At 43.6% G+C, this 15,351-nt stretch overlaps 3 protein-coding genes across 6 annotated transcripts; 2 read left to right on the top strand and 1 right to left on the bottom strand.

Moving 5' to 3' along the window:
- The first annotated feature begins 496 nt into the window (after positions 1 to 496).
- Positions 497 to 6,353, top strand: si:cabz01068815.1 (solute carrier family 51 subunit beta). Of its 2 annotated transcripts, none has more exons than XM_046334204.1 (6): positions 497 to 589; positions 1,410 to 1,476; positions 1,633 to 2,028; positions 2,447 to 2,575; positions 3,517 to 3,607; positions 4,002 to 6,353. In XM_046334204.1, the coding sequence occupies exons 2-6, from the start codon at positions 1,437 to 1,439 to the stop codon at positions 4,492 to 4,494; spliced, it is 1,149 nt and encodes a 382-aa protein (XP_046190160.1). In that variant the 5' UTR covers positions 497 to 589; positions 1,410 to 1,436; the 3' UTR covers positions 4,495 to 6,353. The 2 variants fall into 2 exon arrangements, with proteins under 2 accessions (XP_046190160.1, XP_046190159.1); XM_046334203.1 differs by having other exon boundaries at positions 511 to 593.
- rasl12 (RAS-like, family 12) lies at positions 6,200 to 13,279 on the bottom strand. Of its 3 annotated transcripts, none has more exons than XM_046334206.1 (6): positions 11,114 to 11,831; positions 10,753 to 10,871; positions 10,302 to 10,358; positions 9,910 to 9,983; positions 9,317 to 9,507; positions 6,200 to 7,370 (listed from the first exon to the last, which is right to left on the bottom strand). In XM_046334206.1, the coding sequence occupies exons 2-6, from the start codon at positions 10,862 to 10,864 to the stop codon at positions 7,022 to 7,024; spliced, it is 783 nt and encodes a 260-aa protein (XP_046190162.1). In that variant the 5' UTR covers positions 10,865 to 10,871; positions 11,114 to 11,831; the 3' UTR covers positions 6,200 to 7,021. The 3 variants fall into 3 exon arrangements, with proteins under 3 accessions (XP_046190162.1, XP_046190161.1, XP_046190163.1); XM_046334205.1 differs by having other exon boundaries at positions 11,119 to 11,827; XM_046334207.1 differs by lacking the exons at positions 10,753 to 10,871; positions 11,114 to 11,831 and adding an exon at positions 13,124 to 13,279.
- kbtbd13a (kelch repeat and BTB domain containing 13a) lies at positions 9,350 to 14,444 on the top strand. The gene has a single exon (XM_046334196.1). The coding sequence runs from the start codon at positions 12,634 to 12,636 to the stop codon at positions 14,134 to 14,136; it is 1,503 nt and encodes a 500-aa protein (XP_046190152.1). The 5' UTR covers positions 9,350 to 12,633; the 3' UTR covers positions 14,137 to 14,444.
- Positions 14,445 to 15,351: the final 907 nt, after the last annotated feature.

Genomic DNA, 15,351 nt, shown 5'->3' with positions numbered 1-15,351 from the left:
AACACAGACTGTTTTCCTCCCATGACTGCAATGGCAAGGTCCCAGCAAGGCTAACTAAACAGTAACCAAGCAACCCTGGTCACTGACCTTGTCGATGCAAGGATAATGCCTCCCCAATGTAGAGTTTAAAAGCTGGAGTACAGGATTGATTCCATTCCATTGAGTTAGGAGAAGATTGTAATGAAGTAGGCCCATTTAGGGTGCAGTACACTATGCAGTAGTTTACAGTAGCCTAATGAAGCATTCACAACTTCTCATCATTGAGAAAGAAAAGACTGCCATCACTATAAGGAGGCTGTTTCACCCGTCTCAAAATGTCTCTCTAGCAATAACATCCCCAACTACTTCCAGACTATGCATTCTTTAATAAATGAAGAACACATTGCACCACATAAAAAGACCCATGTCCCCAGCTATAAAGGAAACATTTACAGATGCCATATAGCCATAATCAAGAGACTCAATGAACCAATCTCCTCCCACATGCACTTTGGAAAGCCTCTCCTCTGCGTTGTGTATGTTCAACAGGTAGAATCATGTTCCCTACTGCACTACCTCCCTTCTCCGAGTCAGGCTGTGTGAGCCCCTGGTAAGTGAGTAAATTGTTTTCATTACTTTAAAGCTACTGTCTGCAATTGGTATATCATTTTTGTAACTTTTAAATGAATGATATATAGCCATTAGTTAGAGGACTTGTAGTCTATATTTTTTTGTTTGGATTGTTAACGCTTATAGCAACTTTTATTGATAGGATGTTAGAATCATAATTAATAGGATCATTGGGGTAATATGATTGATTACCATCATCTTTTGATGTGTACTATACACACAGAGAGTCAACCATTAGATGATCTACATTTACATTTGAATTTGTTTATGGGATAGGAGTATGTTTCGATTGAACCTCTAACATTTTATTGGCGCCTCGCTATCGGCGTTAAAAGTGCAATGATGGACAACTTTTCTAAATAGTTTACTTGATGATGAGTATTTCTCTTCAGGACCTAATATTGTAGAATAATACACACTATTACAGTACATAATGGAATTAGCATAATGGAATACAATGCCTCTACATACTTTAAACATTGTTTTGAGTATAGAGATGGAATTGCAGCACAAAGAAGGCAGTGCTTTGGATAAACTCTCAGTTTATAAGGTGGATGTGTATGTTTCCCTTTGGTCCACTAATTCAACGCAGACTAATGCTTTGTTTTTGACGGTTGAGAAGCCCAGTAAAAAGGTGTGCTAGATACTACCATCCCAGGAATACTACCATACAACTTTCTAATGGGAACCAAGCCATAATGAAAGTTACATTTACATAACTATGATTATTATTATGTGTAAGTGTTGATCTTGTATTCTTGACTAAGGGAATACATTGTCATTCTCATTTATGTCAACAGTCATTGCAGATTTCATCCACTTCAGACATGTTTCGTGTGTGGATCAAACTCTGTCTCCTCTTGCCAGGTATTGCTATCCCTTCACACGTACACCTTTCACTGAAACATCAAAAATCCCCTGATTCATTTTGCCATAAAACCACAACAACAAGTGGAAGCATGTTTTTGATTTGTCATAACACTACGCTCACAACAGTGCATGTCCACTATACTGCACTTCCAGGGGTAAGTAGCTTCATGATCCACAACACCCTCCACAGCATGTGCTTGGAGGACTTCCCCAAGACGGGCCTGGTTCAGCTGAATAAATGCAACCTGGACTCAGTTCTCCAGCAGTGGATCTGGAGGGACCAGAGTCTCCTGGAGTGTGTGGGGACATCCAGGTGCCTGTCGGCCCACCCCTCTGACCCTGTCCAGACTGTACCCTGTGAGGGGGTAGAGGATGGGGGGGACAGGGGTGATGGGGGGCTGCGGTGGGGGTGTGAGTTGAACAGGCTGATCAGTCAGAACAGTTCTCTGGAGCTCTCCACAGACGGGAAACGACTGACGCTGTCCCACAGGAGCAAGCAGACCAAGTGGAGGTCTCTGGATGAAGGGGATATATGCCAGGAGAGGCTCAGTAAGTGATTGTTGTTGCCTCAATAGTTTTTTAAATGCTTAATTTACATTTAACACTGACTGTATAACAAATCCTCATGGCATGAAATTGGATCTTTGTGTAAATTGACTTACATGAGTGAAGCTCTAGAATGAGCCAAATAAGCACTCATGATGTTGAAAATAATGTAACATTTGCATCTACTTTTGAATGATTGACTTCATCACAAGTTAGCAGTTGTTAGATTGAGGCTTTGTGTGAAGTGATACAGCATGGGCCTCTCAAGGCTAGAAGATATTAACTCAATGTCGTTCCACAATAGTCCCCCAGTCCACCTTGGCCACATGGTGCCATTGTGGCCACCATTTTTTCCGCATAAAAACTAACACAGGGGATGGTGATGCAACATGTGTTTGTATATTTGTATTGGCACCTGCAGGATCCAAAAGGGCATGGAGCGATCCCGATGAGTTTGAGGTGAAACCTGCGGAAGAGCAGAAAGCAGGGCCTCCTGGTATGACCGATGAACAGAAAGAATTCCTCAGATGGTTCTATCGCACTGAGGACCGTAAGTTATGCTCTTTTCAAAGCTATTGTACCTTTTTCCCACTACCGAGCTGAGCCTAACTGTGCTAAGCTGTTCTGTGCCTTGCTGGAAAGGACAATGAGGAAGGAAAATAGCCAAGCCGGCACAGTACAGATAAGGTTGGCTTGATAATGTGAAAAGGGTATTATTAGTGTTGTATTAGGTTAATGTTGGGGTAGCAAACTGATCCATGGCCATTGTTTGGGAAATTACAAGTAAAATAGATATGATTGCTCTGGATTGTTCTTAAGTAAGCTATTTGATATGACAGCTCCATTATGTTATCCAGCTCCATTACGTTATCCAGCTCCATTACGTTATCCAGCTCCATTACGTTATTCAGCTCAATTACGTTATCCAGCTCCATTATGTTATCCAGCTCCATTACGTTATCCAGCTCCATTACGTTATCCAGCTCCATTATGTTATCCAGCTCCATTACGTTATCCAGCTCCATTACATTATCCAACTCCATTACGTTATTCAGCTCCATTACATTATCCAGCTCCATTATGTTATTCAGCTCCATTACGTTATTCAGCTCCATTATGTTATTCAGCTCCATTGCATTATCCAGCTCCATTACATTATCCTACTGAGCAGTTTGTTCTTACAATATATACTCAGTTAATCAGTTTTCACTTTTCATGGCACTGTAGTGGTGGTGGTGTCAATTATGTGATCTGATCCCAAAGCCTCCATAAAGGGATTGGTTATAGTGAAGCACTTTTTCTCTTAGTCAGATTTACATGGTAGTAAACTTTTATTCTCGCCAAGGCTCCAAGTCTGTAAAAAAAAGCTGTTAAGTGCACACTTGGTCCATGTTCCAATGTTTTGTCTTTGATCACCTCTGAAATTTCCTGTGGGTTTATAACGGTGGGAAGATTTTCCGCAGTTACAACTGTGTGTTCTTGTCGTCACAGCAACTCCCTGGAAGTTTGCGATGCTGGCTCTGTCCTTCGCTGCCCTTCTGCTGGGCTGTCTGCTTCTGGGAATGGGCTCCATGGCGAACAAGTAAGCCGCTATCTGACACTTACTTAACTTAAGTAGACTAATGTCTACCCACTCAACTCAAAAATACTAATGTAAAACACTGTCAATCTAAAAAAGAAATATCTCATGTGTCTTCAATTATGAAACATGGTGTGGTGAAGATACTTATGGTCAACAACAGTAAATGATCCAAACAAAGTGTTCATCCCAAATAACACCCTAGCCTTATGGCCCTTGGTCAAAAGTAGTGCACTATGTAGGGAATACAGTTCAATTTGGGATGCAACCAAAGGCTCTGTGGAACCTAAATACAGGACCTGTTATGGAAGAAAACAAAAGCAATCGCCATATTTGTGCGTGCTGGTCATCTTTATTTACACCACAGTGACTACATTTCCCATCATCCTCCACACAGAAACAGGAATAAGATAGCCAAGTACAAGGCGGCGGCTCTGGCCATGAAGCCGGAGGCGGAAGAACTACAGGTGATCATCACGGAAGTTGGAGGTCAAAGAACTAACTCAGAGGTCAAACCTGTCAACAGCGCCTCTGTCCAGGTCAGTATGAGCCAATCTGAGATCCCAGTGAGCCAGGCCAAGCCCCTCCAGGACAACAGGGAGGTAGAGGGGCTCAAACCGGGGGACATTGTGGTGACCTGGAATGACGGGAACGTGTCCAGCCTGTACCCTGAGCCTGAGGGGGAAGTGGAGGTGTTGGCGGAGGTAGAGAAAGAGGAGGTGGTTGAGGTAGAGAAAGAGGAGGTGGTTGAGGTAGAGAAAGAAGAGGTGGCGGAGGTAGAGAAAGAGGAGGTGTTGAAGAAAGAGGAGGTGGTTGAGGTCGAGAAAGAAGAGGTGGTGGAGGAGGTAGAGAAAGAAGAGGCAGAAGAGGGAGTGGTGGTAGAGGGATGAAGGAGAGAGATATAACAGCCACGTTCCTCATTACTGCTCCTCTGCAGAGGCAGAACAGAAACTTCTATTTACTTAGGCATAACTGTCATTTTAAGTTGTTTTATTTTTACCTGTAACTTAAACAACCACTGTCTGTTTAATTACTGTAATGCCCTTTTTACACTACTGTGCTGAGCCAGACCGTACTGTGCTGAGCCGGACCGTACTGTGCTGAGCCGGACCGTACTGTGCTGAGCCGGACCGTACTGTGCTGAGCCGGACCGTACTGTGCTGAGCCAGACCGTACTGTGCTGAGCCAGACCGTACTGTGCTGAGCCAGACCGTACTGTGCTGAGCCAGACCGTACTGTGCTGAGCCAGACCGTACTGTGCTGACTCAGATATTGTATTGGTGGATGAATAACCATGCCAGCGCAGTACAGCTTGACTTGGCTCAGTAGTGTGAAAAGGGTATACAACTACTACAAATAATGCTGTGTACAAGATGTGCAGTATCACAGTCATCATTCACAAGTACTTTGTTGGTTGCAGTTTCAGCAATGCTTGGAATATACATCTACTGTAAACATTGCTGGCAGTCGAAACATCGCAACCAACTATTTTGGATACCAAATAGTTAGTAAATGTTGTTTTTTGGTCATGAAGAAGTGCAACGTGTTGTTTATAGTGTAGTGAAGAGTTTTCCTATGTCTCTTGACAGTATATAGGAACACTTATAAACCATGTGTCATAAGCTGTTCAAGTGTAGTCTACTTGGGAAACACTAAAAGGCAACTAAACATGGTCTGCGATAACATTAAGATTGGAAGATCAAACTTCTCTTTATACATCTCTTTTGTAATTCTATTTGTAAAGTATTTTTAGTTATAATGCTGGCCACCAGGAAGATTAGCTGACCTCATGGAATCAGTTAATGGGGATCCTAATATAATCCAAACTGGAATTATCTTGCTGTGAGTATAGTGGAAAGCTCTTGTGAGAGAGTATTCACATATAGATGTTTTGGACAGAAAACAGAATTCAGTGGGTTAACTTTTGTCATCATATCACCTCTCCATATGTAAGATAGATTTTCATTGTGTTATAAAAGCATTCCACCAATTGCAGTATTTACAATAAGGAAATAAAACTGTTCATATCAAAATAGTTATGTTTTGTCATTTTGGTTGGGATGGCATTAGCATACAATAGTATAAAACTGTGTTTTAAGTTATAAAAAATGCAACCGTTGTTACACTGATGAGCCTGAAGAGGGCGCCCACATCTCGTGAAAACGACGTATATATGAAGTTAAAGCCCCAATGCAGTTGTTTTGATATCAATATCAAATCATTACTGGGTAGCAATTAAGTACCTTACTGTAATGGATTTCCATTCAAATTGGCAAAAAATGCTTTTTAGCAAAAACATATTTCTCAAGCAAGAATTTAGCTCAGACTGTCTGGGAGTGGTCTGAGATGGGAGGGGAAAGTGAAAACTAGCTGTTATTGGCAGAGATGTTTGGAACTGTCTTTGTTATTTGTCTATGAATCCAATTTATAGCATGGTGATGTCACCATGGAACGCCAAAACTCCCGGCCATGCAAACCTGCTGATTAGAAACCAGCACCTCTCAGGAAATTACACTGATCACATTTTTTCACACTTTTACAGTGTTAGTTTCATCAACTGTTGTACAATATAACATAAAACACAGAAAAAATGAATTTTGACTGCACTGGGCCTTTTACTCAAAGATTGACTTGCTACTTTGTGTTATAACATCAAATAACTTAAAACATGTATCTACATGAACAAAATATGTCTTCATTCGATCAAATTAGTTTTCCTTTAAAGCTTATTAAAATGCATATAAAAATACATGTGCATAGTGTCAGCAATCTATACTACAGTGAACATATCATCTCCGTCATATGCACTCCAATCACCACAATACATTTGGCAACTAACATAACTTTGTCCCAGCAACTGACTTCAAGACAAACTTTGAAAACTTTGGCAATATAAATTCAACATTCACAATGACAGTTTAAACACCAGTCCATTACTGTCCATCTCTCAAGGAGCTCTGATAATTACTGTTCCTTCTCTTCACTTGAAGGTGCAGTAAGTCATCATGACGTTTTGGTACACGCTCCAACGAAGTGATGGTGATATCACCATGACAGCTTCTGCTGCATACAGTATGTTGATGGCTTGGTTGTATGTTATTCTGTCTCCATTTTGTTCTGTTTTTCACATTTGACACAGTCCATTGTCTCTCATAACCTATTTCACAGTTCTCTCACTTGTCCATATTGTAAGCCACTATGGCAGACTTGTCAATAAGTCACTTTTGGAAAGTCCAGGTTGAGTCTCAAGTCTTCGAGCCTGAGACACTCAGTCAAGTCTCAAATCTCTGAGCACAAGTCCAAGTTAAGTCTCAGTCTCTGGCACAAGTCCAAGTTAAGTCTCAAGGTTTGAGCACAAGTTTGAGACAAGTCTCAAATTTCCATTCTTTAAGTCTGGTCTCATTCTCCATCGACTCATCAGAAGATCTTGAAGCCCTTGAGCAGCGTCAGTGTGGGTGCCCGCCGTTTGCTCTGTGCCCGTGACGACTTGACCGTCACCAGCTTGGCGGTGGCGGGCACTGGGAGCTCCTTGTAGCAGGGGGTGGTGAACGGGGGCACGGTGGCGAGGCTGAACAATGGCTTGTTGTCCTCACTGATGTAAAGGGGACGTAACGGGGAGCTCCTTTTGCTGCCCAGCTGCCTGGCCTCCCTCACGGCTTCATGGAAGACCCGCTGGACAGACAGGAAGTCCAGGCAAGCAGACACCTCGAAGAACAGGCAGCCGAAACGGGTGGCGAGGGCCGAGCCGTCCGACTTACTCACCTGCCTGAAAGACAGAGTGGGAGAGACAGGGTGATGGGGAGTGAGGAGAGAGAGAGAAGAGAGCGAGAGAAGAGAAGGAGAGCGAGAAGAGAAGGAGAGCGAAAGAGTGAGAGAGCGAGAAAGAGAAAACAGGAGGGAGAGAGAGAAAAGAGAAGCCCTTTAGTTTAAACAGCTCCAAAACACACTGTCCCCTATAATCAGTACTATAATGTGCCAACTTAGCACATATCCTTAGTCAATCACTTACCCTACATCCTTAGCTAACAACAAACCTTCCTACAACTTTAGAGAGCGTTCCTTTAAAAGTCTTTTTAGGTCATAAACTAATGTTTTCATAGAAATGTCCCAAGAGATTATTCCATTCAAATATAACTTACCCAGAACTCGGTGACCATGTTCTCAGATCTTAAGATATACATTTTCTAGACATGTTTCATGGGAATATTGCAAGAACATTTACATGTATGTGTCCAGTTTTCTGTGGGTTTGGAGAATATTCCATCGATGTCCCACCAAACATACACAGAACATGGTGGCAATATTCTCCAAACATAACATATTGATGTTTGGGCCTCCCAAGAGGTGCAGTGGTCTAAGGCACTAAGGGTTCGTTCCCGGGCTGTGTCACAACCGGCCGTGATCGGGAGTCCCATAGGGCGGTGCACAATTGGCCCAGCGTCGTCCGGGTTAGGGGAGGGTTTGGCCGGGGGGGCTTTATTTGGCTCATTGTGCTCTAGCGACTCCTTGTGGCAGGCTGGGTGCCTGCAAGCTGACAATGGTTGTCAGTTGAACAGTGTTTCCTCCGACACATTGGTGCAGCTGGCTTCCGGGTTAAGCGGGCGTGTGTCAAGAAGCGAGGTTTGGCGAGCCATGTTTCGGAGGACACATGACTCAACCTTTGCCTCCCGAGCTGGTTGGGGAGTTGTAGTGATGAAATAAGATCAAAATTGGGGAGAAATAATAATAATATATTAATGTTCTAGACAAGTTTCATGGGCAACGTTGCAAGAACATTTCTGTCTATCAGTTGTCAGGACGTCATCTGATGGAACCAAAGAAATGTTGTCCCACAAAAAATGCATAATTACACATCATGCCTTGTTACTAGCAACATGACAACGTCTTACACCTAGAAAAAAAGAAGGTGTGTTGGAGTGGCTATAAGTCTGCTGGCCATTATTGCTTCATACATTTCTGTACGTTATATGTTTTGGATAAATATAGCAACATGAAGACATCTTACACTGGGAGACAAATATAAGTGGTTGGAGTCTTGCCATGAATCAACTTTACTGGAAGTGCTTGAATAAACATGATTGTTTCCATAAACACCAGCTAAGAGGGCTTGGGTTGCCACACATGCAGCAGTGATGGGGGTGTGCATTAACATTGAGTAGGACGGACATGAAGTTTCATTTCAGGCTTTCAGATGACTACCACAAGTAGGCCTAGAGCTGCAAAACGCTTTGGTGTTACTTGAGAGGCTATGGGCCAAAACAGAACTTTGCGGATGGCATCACTCCTCCTGGAAGCACTGTCGGCCCAGACCAAGACATGCCTTGGCTTTTTGAGTATGTTCTGTCGTTGTGGTGTGGGTCTGAATCGCAGGTCCACCTTGGTGGGGATGAACCGGGTTATATTGTATCTCTTAAACGTCCACCAGCTGTGTCTCTAACAGTCATAAACAGACATCTTGGCATGCAAGACTTCTGCACTGGTATCTCTCCATGTCTAACTACTGTGGTATGTATTGCTGCTGCTGACTATGCTGATATGAGCCAGTAGTGAGCTCTGAGCGCCTGCAACAAAACCTAGTCGCTATAACACCGGAATCTCATCAAGACGTTTGGGCCTCTTGGTATAATGTCTCAGGCATTACACTAACAGACAAGTAGTTGCAGGTTTCAGTCCCACTCGGACTTCCATCCACCCCACCAATTCACTACACACCTGTATCTCTCCATGTCCAGCTTGTTGCCCAGCAGTATAATGGGGGTCTTGGGCTGCAGGGCCTTGGTGTGGATGGTGACGGCCTCCAGGTACTGTTGGCAGCCCTCAAAGCTCCGTCTATTGTCTATGCTGTAGACCACAAGGAAGGCACTGGCCCACGAGAGGTAGCGCTCACAGTTCACTGGGCCGTCCTGACGGGAGAGACAGACAAGGGGAAAAGGTCATCACTTCAAAACAATTAGTGGCAAAGGCTTTGGAAGACGTATCAGTTGATTTAGAATACATCTTCAAATGGTTTCCATTTGCACAGAAAATGTGTCATTGTGTCCCGGCTCTTGTAATGGTAACGCCCCAGCCTACGGCACAGACGTCTTCAGGTTTGGATCCGGCCTACTGCCCTTTGACACAACCTCTATCTTTCCTCACTATCATCCTCTGTCTCTGTGTTCAATGCAAATCTGAAAACCTTTTTTCTTCTGTCACATTATCCAACCGCAGCACAGCGTCGGCGACAGAGCAGCGCCCCTGGAGCAGTTCAGTGCCTCAAGGGCACAACGGCAGTAGTATAGTCTTTCAAAAAAGACTCTTCCCACCTGGTCAGCTGTGTCCATAACTTTCACAACGACAGGCTGTTGGTCCACCATGTCCTCAGAAGAGTAAGTATCCTCTAGATGGCAGTGAACACAACATGGAGGTCACAACATGGACCCAACATCACAATACAGTCATTCATGTGTCAATATGAACAAGTTTATTGTACATTTCTCTGAAAGTGCATCTGCTGATTCTTGTATAGTTAGTGTACACAAACTATTACAGAGGTGTTCTAATGTCCATACTAGCCAACCATAAAAGGCATTCCCAATGCACAGCGTGATTCTAAATGGTACTAGAGGGGATGTTAGGACAGAGCCAAAATTATTTATTTAACAGACATTTCTTGACAATTGCATTTTATTTCAGAAGGTAACAAATGGAAGCTTACCTAGATTGGGGTCATATTCACTGATGAAGCGCTTGGTGAGAAATTTGACAGTCAACGCTGAAAAGAGAGAAGGGAATCATTCACTTCCTGTTTAGATTCAGCTCTTTGTTGTCAGTCTGTCACACTGTACAATCTAGTGTCCCAAATGGGGCATGGGAACCCTGTTTTTATATAAACACTCCCATGAAATATCAGATAGGAGTAGATTGCTTTTCATGAATAACAAACTATCAAAACTGTAATAAAACGTAAACAAAACTGGGATCTACTCCACTACAAATACTAGGGATGACAAATCAAGGCAAGTTTCTAATGTTTGGTTTACTCAGTGTATATTAAGTGGCAGAACACAATATGAAACCAACCTAAACATCACTAATGTTTGAACAATAAACACTAAATCAATCCAATAGCATATGAAGGAGAAAAGGGAAAAAGATGGGTGGGCCACCTGATTTTCCTGAGCCCTTCACTCCAAGGATGACCACATTGACCTCAGGTTGTCCCCCCTCAGGGATAGCAGAGAAGTTACAACTCCTTGCTTTCCCAAACATCAGTGACATCTTTAGACTAAAACCCAGGAACACAAGTTTTCAAAACAGATCCAAGTAACAGGATCTTTATTCAGTGCCTACATGCATTATTCAGAATATTATTAACAATAAAAATAACATAACATAACCAAATAATATAAATGTTTATAACGGTATCATAAACACTAATATTAATGCATATGGATGATAGGCTACTATACAGGAAACACAAATAACGCCCACGTTGAACGTTTCCATAACGTTTCAATATAACCTTACCTTACCTTAAAAGGTTTTCTCAGAGTTAAAGACTGGGGTAGAAGTGAATCGGCTAGTTGGTTTGATGTGGTTTAAAAAAAATCTGTATTACATTTCAAATCATATGAATCCAAATGCAATAAAAACATTCCAACGAGTTTTAGAACGCGCTCTTAAATCCTGTCCGATGATGAGGATGCTCATACTCGCTGGTGAAAGAAGCTCGAGCTGCTCCGCGTGCACAGCTGGTAGGACCTTGCGTCAAGTAGACGAATCGGTTAACATTTGCTGAAGAATGTTGCTGCTTACGCACATGATGTACTGCCAAACTCCATTTAAGGGAACTGAGGTGAGGTCTCATAGTTATTCTCCATGCAGTCAGATATGATTTGGAAAGGTAGACCTTTCTCATCTCCAACTAACTTCATTGACAAGGAACAAGGACATCAATAAAATGGTGATGTCAGTTGAGATGGTTGGATTGCATCCAGTGAGTGAATGATTCTGTTGTCTTCATGCAGTACAGTTTCCTTCACAGATAATCACATAACTTCACAGTTAATACTTTGCACATGTTAAAGTACTTGCTCATGTAATGGTCTCAAATCGGACATATTTGACCAGAAAGAACAAAGAAAAGGTACCGTTTGACATACTGGACCTGGTTTCCTCCTTTACCCTTTAATGAATGAGAACTCCACTCCCTCCTCATTCTCTACATTGGTGGCAAAGGTGGTTTCTGGCCTCTTTTGGAAGAGCGCCCCTGTTTGTATCCAGGTTTGCATGGAGGACAGAGAGAGGACTAATTATGTAGCCTTGTGTGTAAACATTTACACTACTTTTATAGGGGGTGAACGATTTATACTACAGTAGGTGAATCCGTCTATGTGCATGTAAGTATTTGCACAGGTGCCACGACTGTATTGGAACAAGGACTGGTAGCATGCTGTTGTCATGTGCAACAGATCCCTAACAGACAAGGTTACTAAGAATTTAACTGTTTGGAATAATAGTCTCGTATAACAAATGTGACCTCGGGGAACAATCTATTGTTGTCTCTCACCTTTGCCCAACCGCTTCAAGGCCAAGAGTTCTGACATTTCCCGCTGGCACAAACTGTCAGCCTCACAGACAAAGACCAATAAATCATCAGCATAACTGTACTGCTGTGCCCATCCATTGGCCCACCCGCTCCCACTCGACCCATCTCCCCTTTCCAGCAGGTCAACACTAGATGCCCCTCCGGCTGCATGTCACCATAATGTATGATAACTGTGCCACACGTTGCCTAACAGCTATCTATAGCCTCTGCTATTCTCGTAGCTGTGAAGAGCAATACAAACAGTGGTTACCCTGTCAAGTGCATCTGCTCTGCACAGAGGAGAGGAAAGGGGGGGATTCGGTCTAGCTGCTACTGTACCTCAAGGAAATATCATCATGGATAAAATGTCATGCTAGGACATGAGATATTTTGATCTGACTCAGCACTTCGTCACTCCTGACAAATGCAAATGTGCTGTTTGAACACTTGAGTTGAGGTGATGGAGCCAAGCAGCTGCCCCGGCTCAGGGACCGACAGTGACAAGTCTGCCCTCGGCAAGCCTTTGGACTCAGGGATGGACAGCCTGAAAGTGACAGTTGACGGGAGCGTTTTTGTGGTGAACAAAGCCCTACTCGAGCAGCACTGTGAGTACTTCCGAGCCCTCTTCCAGTCGGGAATGCGGGAATGCCAACAGGATGAGGTCCATCTGCAAGGGCTGAGCGCCCGGGGATTTGTGTTGGCGCTCCGGGTCCTGGACGGGGATCGCCCCATCCTGGGTGGTGACGAGATTGTGGAAGCCATAGAGTGTGCCACCTTTCTACAGGTGGAGTCTGTGACAAAGCACCTGACCAATATCATCAACTCAGAGAACTGCTTGTTGATGTACCACACGGCTGCGACCTACGGTTTATGGGATCTGTCCCATCAAGCTGCTTTATTCATTAAAGACATGTACTCGGACCTGAAGGAAGATGTTGTGAGCACCTTACCAGAAGACCTAGTGGAGTACGTTGAGTCTCTCATCCCCAGTCGGTACGTCACAGTCTGCAGCCACTCTCCTACCGTCGAGCAGCTCCAGGACTGTCAGAGGACGGTCTGCTACCTGGATGACGAAGATAGAGAATGGAAGGTGCTGAGTCACCTACCCCTAAACACAAGCACCACTATGGCAGGTGTGACCATGCTAGACAACAAGCTGTACATTATAGGAGGCGTCCACGACCTCAGCAAGAAAGTTGTGGATTCTGGCTTCTGCTACGACCCAGAGAGTGACTCCTGGTCCACTATTTCGAGTCCCCAGCAGCCACGCTACAACTTTACGTTAGTGGGCCACGAAGGCTGCCTCTACGCCATCGGTGGGGAGTTCGACCGGAAGTCCATGGCATTGGTGGAGAAGTACAGTGTCTCCACAGCCACCTGGCGCTTCGCCGCTAATCTCCCCTGCAGAGCCGCCAACGTGGCCTCCACCAAAGCCATGAGCCGCGTCTTCATCTGCCTCTGGAAACCCAAGGGCGTTACGGAGATCCACGAGTACGTCCCTGAGAGGGACCAATGGGTCCTGGTCACCACGCTAGTCCGTGACCAGAGCTATGGCCACTGCATGGTGGGTCACAGGGACAATTTGTATGTCATGCGCAACGGGCCCTGCGAAGACTTCCTGATGTGCGTGATGGACTGCTACAACCTGACTACGGGTCAGTGGACAGCCTTGCCGGGGCAATACGCAAACAGTAAAGGAGCCCTGTTCACATCGGTAGTAAGAGGGGACTCAGTGTTCACCCTCAACCGCATGAGGACCACAGAGTTCGCCGTGGAGGAGCACAGATGGAAAACCAAGAGAGAGACCAAGGGCTTCGGGCGAATCGGCTCCATGTACACATTTCTCATGAGACTGCCCAAGGCCAAGACTGTGGGAAACACTGAGGTGTTGACAGACGGGCTGGAGTTTGGGAATCGGATTGACCACAGACGCAGAGACTCTCTGCTACAATGCTTTGACTGACTTCCTGTGAATAAGTTCAGTCTTTTAATATCTCCTGACAAACCAACAACAGGACAATGAACTAGAATGCTTTGACTGACTTCTTGTGAATAGGTTTAGGATGTTACTTGGGCCACTTTTAGTAGGCAAACATGGAACGTTGCAGAAAGAAATGTCATGAATATAGCTGACGATTCCTTTTTTTACATGTCAGAGAGGCATGTTTGTTCTTCATAGCATATTTCTATCTGAATATTACACAACGTTGTGCCGTTCTGAATGTAATCTTGCGGCGTCTCTACAAATCAACAAACGAGCTAAAGATGTAAATGTCATTGCTTCATTTGCTTCATTCATGACAAGTTGGAAACTCGGAACCTCTGAGTAAACATTAATTAACATATTGGTTGATTTGGATACTTTCCAAGTGGGAAATATTAGTTTCCTAGTTTCCACATGTCATGAGTGCAGCATATCTTCCAATAATAATTAAATAGCATTTAAGAAACTCTATAGTAATATTGTCTTCTATAGTTCTTGAGAAATGTGTTGCCTCAAGTAGCCTCCTGGGTAATTTGACTCTGTATCCAAATGTAGTGTACTATAAAGTGTCCTATAATCAAGTGATTCATTACATTGAGTTGACACAGCCCTATCAGAGAGCTCTTTCCATGAAAGCCAAACACATGTTCAGTAATGTACATAAAGACTGAAATCCTTTCCTGTTTTTACAACAAACAAACCATTTATAACCCAGGCTCAGGTCCCCAAGGCATTGGTTGCTAGAGAACAGGGTAAGATAAGGCTGGCAGTGTTCACGCTGTACAATAAAACATTTCTGTAACGAGTGCATGTTTGCTGCCGTCTCGGGACAGGTATCCCTTGAAGGAGAGATGTGTATTCTCCATGGGATCACCTGTGTAAATACAGGATGATTGGTGAATTCAAATGAATAGATTGTCTTTGGCAGAAGATATATGAAATAATTTGTCTTTTTAATTATCAAATCAAACACTGTTCAAACGATGTGTTAATCGGTGAGGAATGTTGCTAATGATGTGCAGATTTTTCCACTTATCAAATGATATTACCATTAATTTCCCCTACAGTTAACAGGCGAAAATCTCCCTTGATAATATAAGAATGGTTCTTTCCCTCATTCTTTAGCCTACAGCAGTGGAGACTGGTGAGGGAGGATGACTCATAATAATGAATGGAATCAAACAAGTGGAAACC

This window comes from Oncorhynchus gorbuscha, unplaced genomic scaffold, assembly GCF_021184085.1.
Source record: "Oncorhynchus gorbuscha isolate QuinsamMale2020 ecotype Even-year unplaced genomic scaffold, OgorEven_v1.0 Un_scaffold_587, whole genome shotgun sequence".
NCBI classification, from domain to species: domain Eukaryota; kingdom Metazoa; phylum Chordata; class Actinopteri; order Salmoniformes; family Salmonidae; genus Oncorhynchus; species Oncorhynchus gorbuscha.
Note: the sequence above shows the minus strand (reverse complement) of the source record. Positions and strands in the feature narration are given on the sequence as shown.